This window comes from Brachionichthys hirsutus, chromosome 5, assembly GCF_040956055.1.
Source record: "Brachionichthys hirsutus isolate HB-005 chromosome 5, CSIRO-AGI_Bhir_v1, whole genome shotgun sequence".
NCBI classification, from domain to species: Eukaryota; Metazoa; Chordata; class Actinopteri; order Lophiiformes; family Brachionichthyidae; genus Brachionichthys; species Brachionichthys hirsutus.
The window spans coordinates 14,627,220-14,643,480 of NC_090901.1; the positions used below are offsets into that span (position 1 = coordinate 14,627,220).

The following is a 16,261-nucleotide window of genomic DNA, read 5'->3' on the forward strand; positions in this document are numbered from 1 at the left end:
ACTACAGAGAGACCGGAAGTCATACAAGTCTTCTGTCACCAGAAGGAAAGTAAATAAATTTAATGATTCCAGAATTTGAGGTTAAATATTGTCTTGTCGCAGGAATAATAAATAAATACATAAATTATTAATGCGTACATACACACCGTTCTGTGTAGACGCGGCGCTAGCACCAGCATGCAGCTGGGTGTATGTAAATAAAGGGCTTTTATTTTGGCGTCTGGCAGCCGGAAGTGCTTCTTGTAGTGACGCTGACGTCATCTTCCTGCGTGGAGCGGACGGAGCGCGGCCGAGCGACGATGCTCTCCGTTTCTACCAACCCGGAAGACGATAGAACCAGAAGGCGAGTCCTTTCTCACCGGGCGGACGCGGAGGGGACGCCGTGACGCCCGCTGGAGCTTCCTGCGTGGGGCGGGGCGGGGCGATGTGCAGCTTCCGGTATAAAGGCAGCGAGAACATGGGAACCGCACCGGACGCCGCTTCCTACCGGAGAGCAGAATGATGTGCGCGCCGCGCGGGAGCAGCGGGGCGGCGGTGTGACGCGTCTCTGCGTAAAATGTGGGCTCCGTTTGCACTCTGCGGTCTCTTCCTCGTTACCGGAGCGAACCGGGCGTGGGCCACCGGGAACCTGACGGTGGACGGCGGGAACGACACCGCCCCCTATATCCGAATCGGGGATGGATCCTCGCAGGAGTTTGGGTTCCCTGAGAACACCAAAGGCGTGATCGTCGTCTCCAGCCGGTACCGGGGCGCCGAGGCCGACCGGAAGCTGACGGTGAGGGTCCGCTCCATGAACCCGGAGGCTCTCACCGTGCTGAACGAGACGGGGGGCCACGCGGGGCCCCCCTTCATCATCGGCATCCGCTCGGGCTCCGCGGGCACGGCTCACCTGCAGATCCAGCTCCTGGACCTGGACCAGGGCCGGGACTCTGTCCCGGTTCTGGTTGAGGAGCGGATGGACTACTCCATCCGGGTGGAGCCCGGTGGCGGGGACCCGGCCGGCTGCCCCGCCCAGCCCGGGGGCCTGTCCCATTTCTCTGAGAACCCGGTGCTGTTCGCCTTGCTGCCCCTCATCTTCGTCAACAAGTGTGCCTTCGGCTGCAAGGTGGAGGTGGAGGTTCTGCGGGCCCTGCTGAGGCGGCCGGCGCCGCTGCTCCTGGGCGTGGCCGGGCAGTTCCTCGTGATGCCGCTGTACGCCTACTGCGTGTCCCGGCTGGCCTCGCTGCCCACCGCGCTGTCCTTGGGCCTGGTCATCACCTGCTCTGCTCCGGGCGGGGGCGGCGGCTACCTGTACAGCCTGCTGCTGGGGGGGGACGTCACCCTGGCCATCTCCATGACGCTGGTGTCCACGGTGGTGGCGGCGGCGGCCATGCCGCTGTCCTCCGCGCTGTACGGCCGGCTGCTGGGCGTGCACGCCGCCCTGCACGTCCCCTTTGTGAAGATCCTCGGCACGCTTCTGTTCATCGCCATCCCCATCTCGCTGGGGATGGCGGTGAAGCTCCGCCTCCCCGCCCTCACGCAGGTGCTGCTGGCGCTCATCAGACCCTTCAGCCTCGTGCTCATTGTCGGGGGCATCTTCATGGCGTACCAGATGGGCGCGGCCATCCTGGCCGGCGTCCAGCCGCAGATCGTTGCCGTCGGCGTGACGGTGCCGTTGCTGGGGCTGGTGGTCGGGGTCGTCCTGGCCAAGATGGCGGGTCTGACCCTACCGCAGAAGAAGACTGTCAGCATCGAGGTGGGCGTCCAGAACAGCCTGCTGGCGCTCGCCGTCATGCAGCTGTCCTTCCGCCGGGCGGAGGCGGACTTCGCGTCTCAGGCGCCGTTCATCGTGGCGCTCAGCAGCACCTCGGAGATGCTGCTCATCGTCCTCGGGCACTTCGCCCATCGGAGGCTGTGCCGGCCCGCCGGCCCCGGAGCCGACGCCTGATTGGAGTCGGGTTTCTTTTGCTACAAACGTTTTGACGAATGAAACTTTCAAACCTGTGGAAATGTAATGTCCCCCGATGGCGGCTGCGAGACGTCTGACAATGACCGATCCGGGAATCACTGTCGGGTTCGGGTCCGGGTCCGGGTCCGGGTCTGGGTGGAGGGACCTTCTGTGATTTGTTCTGTTCCGTGGAAACCAAAGGCCTTTTACCCCCTCTGAGACCGTTTTGGGTTTGTTCTGCAGTATGTGCTTTCTGAATCAGCTCATACTGTGAGGTATTTAATGTCAATTATTGATAAGAAGAGAAATGCCTACGAAAGAAATATTTTTGTACCAAATTACTTTTTTTAGTCAAAAAGCAAAGATCAATTTGCATCGTGTTTACAAGAGGTCCATGTGTCTTAGCCTGGTGGAGGGTTTTGGGGTTACGTGGAATCGTGTGTGTGTGAGTTACGCAGAAACGCAAAGATGTCTTTGAAGTACTTGCAACTGATTGTTTCCTGGATTTGCTAATCTATGCCCTTGAGCAACCGAAGAGAATCGGTCGTGTTGAAGCGGTTTGTCCAGAGTGTGCTTTCCATAAACCGGTCGAACAAACAGTTTGTTCTCTGAAAGCAAATCTGGGACCGAGCAGAGATTAGCCGGGATGCTAACGCAAGGCTCTTTGCACTCAGTGACCTTTTGGTTCGCTTTCGTACGCAGACAGTCCATGTACTCACAGTATGTGTTGAAACTCTGAAATAAATGCGGACGCCATTAATCACGAAAACCGCCACTTGTCTATTGCTTGATTACTTTAATTGCTGCTGCTCTACAATTCTACTCTACGCTTAAGAGGAGATGTAATCTTTGCTCGTGTCCGATGGTTCCAGTCGGGTTGACGAGAGTTAATCTGCATAGAAAGGACAGCGACCCAAACCACCTGAACCTCAGAACCTCGTTTACCCGACTGTGCTCTGACCTCGGGACACTTCTGATTGTAAGACTTTGACTTGTATTGTAACAGGAACTTAACAGAGTTAAGGTTACGCTGACGGGCGAGGCGGGTGCGAGGAACGCTGAAGTGAAATTCCTTGACGTGCGAGTCCACACCCTCAGAACCGCAGGCAGCGTTACCGTTTCACCTGCTGGCTGGTTGGGCTGTCGCCATGACAACAAAATCCACGGCACAGATTTCCACTAACAGCCCGAAGGACGGAGCGCGGGTCAGGAAAGGTTCCACTAAATACGGATACAGAGGCACGTCCTGGATTATTTTATAATTTCATGGGGATTAAAAAGATTTAATCCCAGAGTTGCGTAAAAACCGCTTAACTGATACCCACAAAACTCCCCACGGGGGCAGTGTGGGTCGGCCACGCCCACACCGATGCCCGGGCCTGTTCAGGATTTGTTTCATTCTTGTTTTAAACACTCCGTTTCGGCTTCCAGGCCTAATTCTTGACGTGAAATGATCCCAGCTGCGGTGAGAGACATGGTGTCCACAGCGCTTCATCGGAAAAGATCGAATTAGAGCAGCCGACTGTTCCAGGAAGTAAAGAAAGGGCACAGGAAGGGAACCGAGTTGAGCAGAACTCGTTTTTAAAGTCCACTGAAAACAAAGAGAACGCTCGCAGGGTGTGAGGAAGTGTCCCAGAGTTCAGGGTCCAGGTTCTGACTGCTTGTTCTGAACAACATCCGGTGGTTCGTGGTCGGGCCTTAAAAGGCTCTGACTTGTTGCTGAGGTGAATTATGAAACGCTAACGTCTGCTAACGGGAATCCCCCTTCCCGTTTCAGAAATGACTCCCAGCTGCCGAGAGTCAGGCGGTGATTGCTACGCCAGCATTTCCTGCTTACGCGTCGAGAGCGCCAGACTTTAAGAGTACAAGTTTGTGGAGGAAAAATCCGTTCAGACCGGCTGTCCTAGCCCAGCGGGTTCCACCGGGCTTCCAGGAAGGCACCGGGGTCAGAGAACCGGATCTGCCCGGGTCAGTCCAGTTACCCCCTGCAGCGGGGCACCGTTTGTAGAGCCTGGTCCTTTACGCGGCGTCTTTCTCCAGGATGTGTTTTACACTCTGGGAGAAATGAGCCCAAATCTAAAGTGGTGGATCCAGGTGGTGGAATATTTAGCTTAAATATTTTTCCCCAGTATTTATTTTCTTTTTTACCAATTAACTACTTGACATTTTCTAGTGAAATTTGCCCAAAGGTTTGTGTGTACCACAAAGCGAAGCACTGATTTTTGGAATGGATCTGGATAAAGGGGATTTTTTTGTCAATTTTTTTTTCCCAAATCATTGATCGCTTTGAACCACAGAACAAGGCGACTGTGGACATTATTATTTCCACAGTGCCACTCAGTGCACAAGAGGAGAGAGGACGCTGAAACATTCATGAGGACACGTTCCATTAGGCTTTTCTGAGCTCCTCCCAACCTCTCCCAGGAGACGGGTTTAAAGACGGGAAGTCAGGATAATAGACGAGTGTCCGGGAGGAGCAGGGCGCCGATCTCCAGCAACGCCCCCCATATCTGATGGGGCTTTCAAGGATCTTATTGTTTCACAAATGGTTTTATTTGATCTCAAAGTTGACATTTTATTTGACCCGTGTTTTTGTCCCAGTTGTTGTCCCTTACGTTGACTTTGGGTGTCTTGATAGATGCCTTTGAGCCTTTGATTCAAATGTATTATTATTATTATTATTATTTATTACTCCTGGTTTCAAATTGAATCTGACTGACATTGAGGGTCAATCTACGGTGGCCCTGAAGTACAAAGCACAACAACAAATTAAAAACATGACATCATCAAGGTGAGCAACACAAGATTAATGGTGTAGTAGCCGGAGAACCCGGAGAGAACCCACGCAGACACGGGGAGAACACAGAAAAGCCGCAAGCCGGCCTCGAACCTGTGACCTTCTTGCTGCGAGGCAGCGGCGCTGTTCACCAGGTCATTATGGGAAATGATTGATCTTGAAAAGGAAAAATAAAATAAAAACTGTTGATGTAGGAGTCTTAAAATCCTGAAAGGCCAAGTGTATTAAATATTACTATAATATATAATATATAGTTTACAGGTGCATCAATATAATAACTTCTAATTAGAATATGCTGATCATGTTGATGCAGTCGTGCTGCAGATGGAGCTAATCTTAATTTCCATATAGAGAACATTACGGAATGTTATTGTTAAATCAGTTTGAACAAAGCTACCTCTGCTAATGAGAGAGAGAGAGAGAAGGAAAGAGAGACAGAGACAGAGAGAGACAGAGAGAAGGAGAGCGAGAGGGAGAGACAGAGAGAGAGAGAGAGATAGAGAGACAAAGAGAGAGAGAAAGAGAGAGAGAGAGACAGAGAGAGAGAGAGAGAGACAGAGAGAGACAGAGAGAGAGCGAGAGAGACAGAGAGAGACAGAGAGAGAGAGACAGAGAGAAGGAGAGCGAGAGGGAGAGACAGAGAGAGAGAGATAGAGAGACAAAGAGAGAGAGAGCGAGAGAGACAGAGACAGAGAGAGAGAGAGAGAGACAGAGAGAGAGCGGAAGAAGACTGATCACGTGGCTGAAAGCAATGAGTAGTCTATTCTGATTGGCTCTTTTACGCACCAATGAGGCACCAGAGCGCGAATGGAAACACGGAAGGAGGTTCCGTTGTCGTGTGGAAAACAAAGTGTGGATTCGGTAGGGTTCTGTGACCCGGTTCTGTGACCCGGTTCTGTGACCCGGTTCTGTGACCCGGTTCTGTGGCCCGGTTCTGTGGCCCGGTTCTGTGGCCCGGTTCTGTGGCCCGGTTCGCGTGTTCAACGTCCAGCGTGGCTGAACATGTCGCTCCGTGGATCCCGTGAGACGGTCTCCGCGAAGAGGACTCTGTCCAACATCCTCGGTGAGTCGGCAGACCAGACCAGCGCTCCCTGCTCCGGCCATGACGTCAGCGACGTAAAGGATGACGTCATGGCTGACATTTTATCACCCCCCCACCCCCTTTTTGTCCACCTACGTTGTACATATTATGTGTATTTTAATTTATTGTTATTTTATATCTGTGGTGTACAATGTACTGTAGTACATACTACTGTTTGACTGTACTTGTACTGTAGTACATACTACTGTTTGACTGTACTTGTACTGCAGTACATGCTACTGTTTGGCTGTACTTGTACTGTAGTACATGCTACTGTTTGACTGTACTTGTACTGCAGTACATGCTACTGTTTGGCTGTACTTGTACTGTAATACATGCTACTGTTTGACTGTACTTGTACTGCAGTACATGCTACTGTGTGACTGTACTTGTACTGTAGTACATGCTACTGTTTGGCTGTACTTGTACTGTAATACATGCTACTGTTTGACTGTACTTGTACTGCAGTACATGCTACTGTGTGACTGTACTTGTACTGCAGTACATGCTACTGTGTGACTGTACTTGTACTGTAATACATACTACTGTTTGACTGTACTTGTACTGCAGTACATGCTACTGTGTGACTGTACTTGTACTGTAGTACATGCTACTGTGTGACTGTACTTGTACTGCAGTACATGCTACTGTTTGACCGTACTTGTACTGTAATACATGCTACTGTTTGACTGTACTTGTACTGCAGTACATGCTACTGTGTGACCGTACTTGTACTGTAGTACATGCTACTGTTTGACTGTACTTGTACTGTAGTACATGCTACTGTTTGACTGTACTTGTACTGTAGTACATGCTACTGTTTGTACTTGTACTGTAATACATGCTACTGTGTGACTGTACTTGTACTGTAATACATGCTACTGTGTGACTGTACTTGTACTGTAGTACATGCTACTGTTTGTACTTGTACTGTAATACATGCTACTGTTTGACTGTACTTGTACTGTAATACATGCTACTGTTTTACTGTACTTGTACTGTAGTATATGCTACTGTTTTACTGTACTTGTACTGTAGTACATGCTACTGTTTGACTGTACTTGTACTGTAGTACATGCTACTGTTTGTACTTGTACTGTAATACATGCTACTGTGTGACTGTACTTGTACTGTAGTACATGCTACTGTTTGTACTTGTACTGTAATACATGCTACTCTGTGACTGTACTTGTACTGTAATACATGCTACTGTTTTACTGTACTTGTACTGTAGTACATGCTACTGTTTGACTGTACTTGTACTGTAGTACATGCTACTGTTTGTACTTGTACTGTAATACATGCTACTGCGTGACTGTTCTTGTACTGCAGTACATGCTACTGTTTGTACTTGTACTGTAATACATGCTACTGTTTGACTGTACTTGTACTGTAATACATGCTACTGTTTTACTGTACTTGTACTGTAGTATATGCTACTGTTTTACTGTACTTGTACTGTAGTACATGCTACTGTTTGACTGTACTTGTACTGTAGTACATGCTACTGTTTGTACTTGTACTGTAATACATGCTACTGTGTGACTGTACTTGTACTGTAGTACATGCTACTGTTTGTACTTGTACTGTAATACATGCTACTCTGTGACTGTACTTGTACTGTAATACATGCTACTGTTTTACTGTACTTGTACTGTAGTACATGCTACTGTTTGACTGTACTTGTACTGTAGTACATGCTACTGTTTGTACTTGTACTGTAATACATGCTACTGTTTTACTGTACTTGTACTGTAGTATATGCTACTGTTTTACTGTACTTGTACTGTAATACATGCTACTGCGTGACTGTTCTTGTACTGCAGTACATGCTACTGTTTGTACTTGTACTAACATTCTATCTGATGAATATAATCGTGAACAACCGTTCGTGTTTAGAGATGTGGAAGAAACAAAATGTCCTCCTTCCTGTTTCCTCAGCCGGGCGCGTGGTGAAGAGGCCGAAGCCGGGAGACGGCCGGCGGCTGCAGGAGGCGGCGCTCCAGCTGTTGGAGCAGCAGCAGAACATCTGCAGCCTGCTCAGGGAGGTGGGGGTGAGGGGGGGGGTCAGGGGGGGCCCGTCGGGGGCAGGGCGGAACCAGAACGGCGTGATAATGAACGTCTGGAAGGTAGAGCGGTAGAACGTAGGGGTTGATTTTACCTGGCGACACGTCCGAGGTGTGCCCCGCCTCTCGCCCATAGCGGGGGGGGGGGGGGGGGGGGGGGGGGGACAGGCTCCAGCAGACCTGCAGAGTCAGAAGAATGTCCCCACATTGACCTGTCTGTCTCTGACGTCTTTCCCTCCCAGGACGGCGAGCAGAGACCGTCCCAGTCTCAAGGCTCCTCCTCCGCTATGGCGGGGTCCCTGCTGGGTGAGTCTTTGTCTTTGATCTACCGAGTCCGTCTCTCTCCTGGACACGTCCCGGAGTCACCATATCAGTTTCTCCATTTCTCCGTTCGGCCCAAGTTGACTTGCAGGACGTCTCTCTTGTGTTGTCTGTGGACAGTCTCCGAGCTGAGACGGCAGGCCGTCCGGCTGGGTGTCCCGGCGGCAGTGCTGGCAGTGAGGACAGTGCTGGAGAGATGGGTGGAGATCAAAGGAAGTGAGGAAGGGAAGGAAGACGAGGGACAGAGGAGAAGGCTCCTCACTCCCTCTCAGCGCGTGAGTTTTTAGGGGGGGGGGGGGGGGGGTCTGGTAAACTCCTGATCAGATGAATGGACTCTTGCATACTAGATACTACAAGTACTACTACTACTACTACCACATCTACTACGACTACTACTACTACTACTGGACTTTCTTCTTGTCCCGTGAGGGGTCGCCACAGGAAACCAACGTTCTCCACTTCACCCTGTCCTTTGCATCGTCCTCCCCAACACCAGCCACTCTCATGTCCTCCCTCACTACGTCCATGTCTCTTCTCCTGGGTCGTCCTCTAGTCCTGTCCTTTGCATCGTCCTCCCCAACACCAGCCACTCTCATGTCCTCCCTCACTACGTCCATGTCTCTTCTCCTGGGTCGTCCTCTAGTCCTGTTCCCTGGCAGTTCCATCCTCAGCATCCTTCTACCGATCTAGTCCCCGTCTCTCCTCTGGACATGTCCAAACCATCAAAGTCTGGTCTCTCTGACCTTGTCTCCAAAATGTCTAACCTTCACTGTCCCTCTTATTGTCTCATTTCTAATCCTGTCCAATTTGGTCACTCCCAAGGAGAACCTCGGCATCTTCATCTCCTCCACTTCTAGCTCCGCCTCCTGTCTTTTCCTCAGAGCCACTGTCTCTAAGCCGTCCATCATGGCTGTCCTCACCACTGTCTTGTAGACCTGTCCCTTCACATTCCTGATACCCCCCCCCCCACACTAAGCTCAGAGTGTCTTAGCATTTGGATTTTGGATTCGGTGTCCCCTGCTCATGATTATTGCTTCTGTGGTTTAGCTTAGCTTTAGTCTCCACCCTGAGTCTGTCTAAAAACATCCCCGTCTTGTCCCCTCCAGGTCCAACTGTGTGTCCTGCTGGAGTCCATCAAGGACCTCCTGTCAGAGGGAGTCTTCTGCCCCAAACTGCTCTGGCAGCAGTACAGGAGAGATCAGGTGTGTGTCTTTATTCATGTAACATCCAAATCGATACCGGATCGGTCGAGGCCCGGCTTAGAAACGGCGTCCCGTGGGTTCGGTCGAAGACAGAGACGAAGAAGAGGAGGAAGACGGGTGCATCAGCAGCGAGAGACGTGGGAATGGAAGAGTTCAGGACTGAGAGGAGAGACTTTGAATGTCGGGACGATGACGGGAAAAGCTAGAGAGCTGGTGGACATGATGAAGAGGAGGAGGAAGGTTGATGTGTGTCCAGGAGACCAGGAGGAAAGGAAGCAAGGCTGGAAGCTGAGGAGCAGGATTCAAGTTGTTCATAACGGAGGAGAGGAAAGAGGAATGGAGGAGGAGTTATCTTGAAGGAGGAGTTGTTGAAGAGTGTTCTAGAGAAGGAGAAGTTCTTACGCTCCACAGGTAGGAGGTGGGTTAGAGGAGAAGGAGAAGTTCTTACGCTCCACAGGTAGGAGGTGAGTTAGAGGAGAAGGAGAAGTTCTTACGCTCCACAGGTAGGAGGTGAGTTAGAGGAGAAGGAGGAGTTCTTACGCTCCACAGGTAGGAGGTGAGTTAGAGGAGAAGGAGGAGTTCTTACGCTCCACAGGTAGGAGGTGGGTTAGAGGAGAAGGAGGAGTTCTTACGCAGAAGGTTGCGTTGCTGTGGCGACGCCTCACGTCACAAGAAGAAAGTCACTTTAACTGAATGCTTCACCCTTTTTGAAGCTGTTTTTTCTTGTGCAATGGATGCATTGAATTGAAGATCTGTTTTTTTAATGACATTAATTTTATTTTCAGAGGCCTCTGCTGGAGTTCGTGTTCCATCTCCACGTTTACAACATCCTCACGTTCAGGTCCATTTTAGAGCGGTAAGAAATCGTCACGATTGTTGTCTTGCTTGTTGTTGGGTTGTTGCCTGGCAACTGTAGAGCTGCTCTGTGGAACACAGGATTCGTGTCTCGTATAGAACCGGGTTTCTGCTTCTACAGAGACGGTTGTTTGGGCTTTGGAACCAAGCAGCAGCCTGGGAACTGAAAACACAAACCTTTTTACAATTGAAATGCTTTAATTTGAACACGAGCAAGTTGTTTGCTCGAGAGGAGTCGGGGGTTGCGTCTTTTCAGAAACATGGTTTTAGATTAGATTTTCTTGGGGTTGACAAATTGAGACTCTAAAACAACAACAATATTCAGATGGGTTGCTAAAAATGAATTTATTTTTGATGATTAATCTAAAGATCGATCCGACCTTCTGATAGAAGGAAGACAAAAGGAGGACTTTTCTTTCTCCTCGTTCAGATTTTGTGGGACGGTCAGGGATGTGACGTTAAACTACGTAAAAGAATAAAGACGTGATTTCAGTTCAGGAGTGTCTAAAAAGGGATGAGATCCAAGCAGACACAGCCTAACATGTAAAACCGCCTTTACGACATGCTAGTGTGAGAACAGTAGACTCGTAATAACTCGTAATAACTCGTAATAACTCGTAATAACTCGTAATAACTCGTAATAACTCCTAATAACTCCTAATAACTCGTAATAACTCGTAATAACTTAAACACAACTTAAACAAATATGGAAGCCAGGAAGCTGCTGACGGTGACGTACAGACTCTCCTCCGTCCACCCTGTGGTTGTAAGGACTAGAACAGACCTGGGCATTGTACGCCCCCCCCCCCCCCCCCAGAATGTTGTTGAACGCGTTGGCGTTCAGCAGGGATAATCTGAATCCCTCCTGTCTCCGTTCAGCGATGAAGGCGTGAGGTCCTGGTTGGTGTCTGAGCTGAAGGATCTGTGCAGCTGGAGGCCTCCAGGGGGAGACGATGAGACGAGACGGGTTCAGCAGAGAGTGCTGTCCAGTAAGCCGGCCTCGTCGGGACGTCCATTTTACCTTGGCTTTACCAGACAAGCCAGCGCTCACCCAGAACGCACGCAGCGGCCGCCGAGGCCGCTGGGAAAGCGCCACCGCGCCGGGACCGCTCTGGGAATCCGACCTTATGCTAAGCTAGCTGGTTGTACGGCCTTCGTCGAACTCGCCACGAACGCAGGGCAGCACACGTCCCGACACGGTTCCACGTTTCAGGACGTGATGCACGATAAAACCAGTCGATGTTTCATTCCTAAATCACTGGGGGGGGGGGGACGGGGGACGGGGGGGGGGGCTTCATAGCGTGATGCTGATGGAGGCTCTCCCGTCTCAGCTGTGGGGGGAGTCCTGGTGGGCGCCGGCTTCGAGCCGGCCGCTGACCCAGACGCCGGGGACCAGAGGACCGCTCCGCTCTGCTGCGCCCTGCTGGACGACATGCTTTTCTGTGAGTCTCCGTCCCGCCGTCTCCTGAACTGATGAGTATTTAACTAAACTCTTGGACCAAGAGAGACGTTTTCTACTTCTCTCACAGACAAGACGGCGAAATATAGAAAGGACTTCAGCGTGTCTCTGTCTTCCGTCTGTCCTCAGGGCTGCTGGACATTGTGGACAATAGTCTGGCACTGCAGCGTGACGGAGCGGCTGCCGAGCTGTGGTACGCAGAGGGTTAACAATCATTTCATCTCGACCCAATAACAGCCGTCCCCGTTGGCGCACGCGTCCCGCCCACGAGGTGGACGCCGTTATCCAGCAGCAGGCTGGTTTGTGTCTTTGACGGACTCTGACACCGCGGTGTGAACATTCCTGGTGCTCAGAGTGCGTGTAGCACACACACACACACACACACGCTGTGTGTGCATGCACGTGACCCTTCTCTGGACCCGATCTCATCCGATCACAGTGCTGGTGGTCTCGTGAGTCCAGGTTCCTTTAGGACATCCTGTCCTCGGGACTCGCTTTCGACAGTCTGCTTCCTCTCTCCCCAAACGCTTCCCGAGTCTTTGCGTTTCTCAGGGTGAACGTTAACGTCTTTGTCCTGCATCCAGCTGCATTGTGGGTAGAACCGTGGCGTGCAGCCTTTCTGGATCTGGACCGTTAGACCGTCTGCAGGTGACCTCGCCTGTCTCTGACGCCTCTTCCTTCTGTCTCGCTCAGGATTCAGACGTGTGACGCGTCGCTGTGCGGAGCCTCGGCGTCGGCGGACGCCCTCCGGCGCTTCTTCAAGCACTCGCTCACGCAGACGTTTACGTACAAGCCTCGACTCACAGGTAGCGTAAGCGCGGCGCCGCCTGCCGCGCTCAGACCGCTTCTAAACGCCTGTCCTCAGTCTCAGAAGCCGTCGCCCTGCAGAGCGGCTGGACGTTTGCCAGAGCCTGCGTGCTGCTGACGTCGCTCTTCCGTAAGGTAAGCGCGTCCGTGCGCTTCCTGTCGCCCGCCGTGTGTCGCCCGACTTAACGGCTGCCCCTCCCCCGGCAGCTGGCTGTGACCTTCGGCGCGGAGCAGCTGCTGTCTCACCTGCAGCAGATCCTGGAGACCCGCGAGGTGAACTGGAAGCACGTCTTGTGCTTCCTGTCCACGCTGCTGGTTTACAGCGCCGGTGCCCCGCCCAGCCTCGGAGGTGAGCAGCAGGCGGGCCGGTGACGGCGGCGCCCACTGCTCTGTCGCCGTGCTGCAGCCATGTTGTCTCTTGTGGTGCTCCTCTGCCAGAGCTGCTGTCCAGGCTGCTGCGTTCTGCGTTTGAAAGCTACGACCCGGAGAACCTGATAACCGCCTTCCTCCTGGCTCGGCAGGGGGCCCTCGAGGGGCCCGGCGTCTTCCCCGCCTACAGCGAATGGTTCACGGTTCGGCTCCAGACGATCCGTAGCGTACTCCGGGGTGACCGACTGTCCCGCGGTCCTCTTGTTGACGGAACCAGCGATGCAACCGTTTCCCTGTCTGGCCTCTCAGGTGTCCTTCGGTGGCGCCGCCGGCTATCACGCAACCAGCAAGAAGTCTCTGGTGTTCCTGCTGAAGTTCCTCTCCGACCTGGTGCCCTTCGAGCCCCCGCAGTACCTCAAGGTGACTTTGGTGTCGACCTCTTTCTACCAGATGTTGGGGATATAATGGCCTTTTTGTACACGGGAGTGTTTTTTATAAAGGAGATGAGAAATAGCCCTTTCACCGCGGCCCCTGAAACTCCCCTTGAAATCGGCAGCTAAAGGATTTGAGCGGTGGGAAAGTGGAAGGTGTGACTTTCAGGGCGTGGCTGCGATCTTCCTGCAGGTTCACATCCTGCACCCCCCATACGTACCTGGCAAACACCGCAGCCTCCTGATGGAGTACGTCTCTCTGGCCAAGACCAGGCTGGCGGACCTCAAGGTGAGCGTACGGAGTCCTTGCTGAATTATTGCAAAGCTTAAATTGGAAGAAACTCTCAAATGGAGACAGGAGGATGATTCTAGTGTGTGTGTGTGTGTGTGTGCGTGTGTGTGTGTCTCTCAGGAGTCGGTGGAGGACATGGGTTTATATGAAGATGTTTCTCGTGCAGCTGCTGCTCAGGTAACGGCGCCCCTTGTGGACTGTCTGTGTAATGCCAGCCTGGCATTCCTCGTGTGATTCTGTGTCTGTTCCTGAAGGGCGGCGGCAGCAGAGGCCCGTGGGCGCCGCCCCGCTGCCAGGCTGTCCAGGACGTGCAGAAGGCAGCGTCTCTGTTCGGGAGCACGGGAAGGATCCCCGCCACCGTCATGGAGGCCAGGTACGCCTTCGTGTTCGCCGCCGCTCCTCGGTGTTACAGTCACGGAGCGTGTGCTCTCCGCCCTGGCAGTATTTTCCGGAGGCCGTACTTCCTGACCCGCTTCCTTCCTGCGTTGCTGACGCCGAGAGCGGTGAGTCAGACGCGTCGTCGGGCGACGTTTCTGTTGGTTCTGTCGTTATTTGTCGCACGCTCCTAAAAGGGGCGTTGCCTGACTTTGAATTCCAGCTTCCTGTGAAAGCTGATGCTCGGATGAGTTTCATCGAAGCGCTGAACAAGTGAGTTGTCTCCAGACGCGATCGTTGTTCATGCTTTTATCAGCTGCGAGTCCGACGCCGTTTGTATTTCGCTTCGCTGCCTTTGATTCCTCCGTGCGATTCATGTTTCGTCCATCTGTGCTCAGAGCGGATAAGATCCCTGCTGCACAGCATCTGTCTTACGTGGAGGCCTGCCAGAAGCAGAGGCAGCAGGATTGTGGGTATTTTTTTAAATAACAAGTGAGATTTCTGTCCCGTGTCTCTGTTTCCAACATGAGTGATAAACGACCGGCCTGATTGGGATGAAGCTTGCTGGAAGTCTGTCTTTAATCATATTGATTATTCATATTATTGCGTTTTCAGGTGCAACGCGGTCGGACGGTGATGATGACCCTCTGGCCGTGTTGGCGGTTCAGCTGCAGGGGCTCGCAGCGTTGCTCGCCGAGGAGCGTGACGGCGGTAGGCTGATGGCGACACGTACGGAAAGCATGGACTTCCAGAACTGAACCGCTCAAATGAATATTGATTGATTTTCACACATCAAACTGCATGCAGACCCACAGCGAGAAAATAGACCATCCAGCAGACCGCTCAGCTATGTTTGTGCATTTACTCTCCATGCCACAAGGGGGAGACGAGCGTACTAAAGCTATACCCCATTAGATATGCAGCAATCCCGACTGGATCCGGATCATCTCACTGTCGTGTTTGGTCTCGTCTCCTCAGAGGTATCGGCCGAGCTGTCCCGGATCGCTCACACCCTGAGCGTCGTCTTTCCAGGCGGTCCCGGCGAGCTGATTGGACAGCCGCTCATCAGGCTTCACATAAATACTCCTCCGGCCGCTGGGCTCCACCTCAAAGTACTCCGCACTGACGGCGTCCCCTCTCCCCCGAGTGTTCCTGTTTTGTGGTAGAACCTTTGCTTAAAGGATCTCTTCCTCAAATCCGCAGGCCGTCAACATGATCCTGAGAAGCTTCTGCCAGTGCATGCTGGACCGTTCCCGGCGCCACCCCTCCATCGCGTGAGTAGCGCGAGTCGTTTGAACGTGTGACGGATGGAATCGGGCTTCGAGCTGTTTTGCGTCTCGGCAGACAAACCCGCTGGGCCTCCAGGTTTGTCGGCGTGCTGCTCGGGAACGCGCCGCTCCTCAGCGGCCTCCTCCACAGACTCTGGGACTTGTTTCATAAGCAGGTACAGAAAGACGAAAGACGTTCCTGCTGACTCCGCCCCCTTCTTGTCTGGACTTTCACTTTCACTGTCCCTCTGTCAAACAGGGGCCGTCGCTGGGTGCGCCGCATCTGCTTGGCCTGGCGACCCTTCTGGTCCACCTCCATGCAGCCGCGTCCCACGGTCCCCTGGTGCAGCTGGCCCCGCCCCTCCTGCCCCGGCCGGCGGCTGTGGGAGAAGCTCTCTGCTCGGCGCTGGTCTGCGACACGCAGGATAACATGATCTTCTGTGTCAGGTGGGCTGCAGCCTCCATGGAAAGGGGGGGGGGCTGCTGGCTTCACTCAGGCGTCTCGTTGCTGTCCAGGTTGTGTCTGCTCGCCGTGTGTTATGGGATGTGCAGGGGAGACTCGTTTCCCCAGCAACAGCAGCAGGACTACATCAGCAGCAGCCTCTGTAAGAAGGTCAGTCTTCGGATGTCGGACGTTCAGAAGCTCTTGTGTGTTCTTGTTTACCGTCGGATCCGCTCCTCCCATGAATAAACCACTTCAGTGCTCGCTGGGGTCTCCAGCCTGCAACTAACTCGAGTATTGCAATATTTTCCTTTTCCAATACTATATTAATTCTCAAAAAACTGCATCCAATTTTCGTTGATAATTTACAGCTCAAATTGCTGACCGTGCAAAATGAGAAGACAGAACTTTGGGATGGATTTATTTTATTAATCAAGACAAGACACCCTTGATTTCTAAAACCTATGCTGAACCTGGACTCGTCAGACCAGAACAGGTCTGAATCAGGTCTGAATCAGGTTCAGCTTTAAATATATTGTTTCAAATTAACATTATGAATGATTGAAAGT

General features: G+C 52.3%; 2 protein-coding genes across 2 annotated transcripts in view; both read left to right on the forward strand.

The window, feature by feature from the left end:
• Positions 1-556: 556 nt before the first annotated feature.
• Positions 557-2,692, forward strand: slc10a3 (solute carrier family 10 member 3). Its single transcript, XM_068739608.1, has one exon. The coding sequence runs from the start codon at positions 557-559 to the stop codon at positions 1,925-1,927; it is 1,371 nt and encodes a 456-aa protein (XP_068595709.1). The 3' UTR covers positions 1,928-2,692.
• Positions 2,693-5,726: 3,034 nt separating this feature from the next.
• LOC137893855 (Fanconi anemia group A protein) overlaps positions 5,727-16,261 on the forward strand; it is a 15,740-nt gene continuing 5,205 nt past the window's right edge. The window contains exons 1-26 of the mRNA XM_068739299.1: positions 5,727-5,787; positions 7,747-7,859; positions 8,060-8,177; positions 8,313-8,467; positions 9,299-9,394; positions 10,180-10,250; positions 11,129-11,238; positions 11,581-11,691; positions 11,838-11,901; positions 12,402-12,514; positions 12,574-12,650; positions 12,723-12,864; positions 12,954-13,087; positions 13,194-13,304; positions 13,509-13,604; positions 13,728-13,772; positions 13,862-13,980; positions 14,050-14,110; positions 14,206-14,255; positions 14,381-14,451; positions 14,598-14,693; positions 14,961-15,094; positions 15,186-15,256; positions 15,327-15,426; positions 15,510-15,697; positions 15,767-15,863. Of these exons, the coding sequence (XP_068595400.1) occupies positions 5,727-5,787; positions 7,747-7,859; positions 8,060-8,177; positions 8,313-8,467; positions 9,299-9,394; positions 10,180-10,250; positions 11,129-11,238; positions 11,581-11,691; positions 11,838-11,901; positions 12,402-12,514; positions 12,574-12,650; positions 12,723-12,864; positions 12,954-13,087; positions 13,194-13,304; positions 13,509-13,604; positions 13,728-13,772; positions 13,862-13,980; positions 14,050-14,110; positions 14,206-14,255; positions 14,381-14,451; positions 14,598-14,693; positions 14,961-15,094; positions 15,186-15,256; positions 15,327-15,426; positions 15,510-15,697; positions 15,767-15,863 (2,604 nt within the window). The remainder of the gene's footprint in view (positions 5,788-7,746; positions 7,860-8,059; positions 8,178-8,312; positions 8,468-9,298; positions 9,395-10,179; positions 10,251-11,128; positions 11,239-11,580; positions 11,692-11,837; positions 11,902-12,401; positions 12,515-12,573; positions 12,651-12,722; positions 12,865-12,953; positions 13,088-13,193; positions 13,305-13,508; positions 13,605-13,727; positions 13,773-13,861; positions 13,981-14,049; positions 14,111-14,205; positions 14,256-14,380; positions 14,452-14,597; positions 14,694-14,960; positions 15,095-15,185; positions 15,257-15,326; positions 15,427-15,509; positions 15,698-15,766; positions 15,864-16,261) is intronic.

Excerpts from the sequence above, each read along its gene's own strand:
- slc10a3 (XM_068739608.1), top strand. The coding sequence starts at position 557 with ATGTGGGCTCCGTTTGCACTCTGCGGTCTCTTCCTCGTTACCGGAGCG.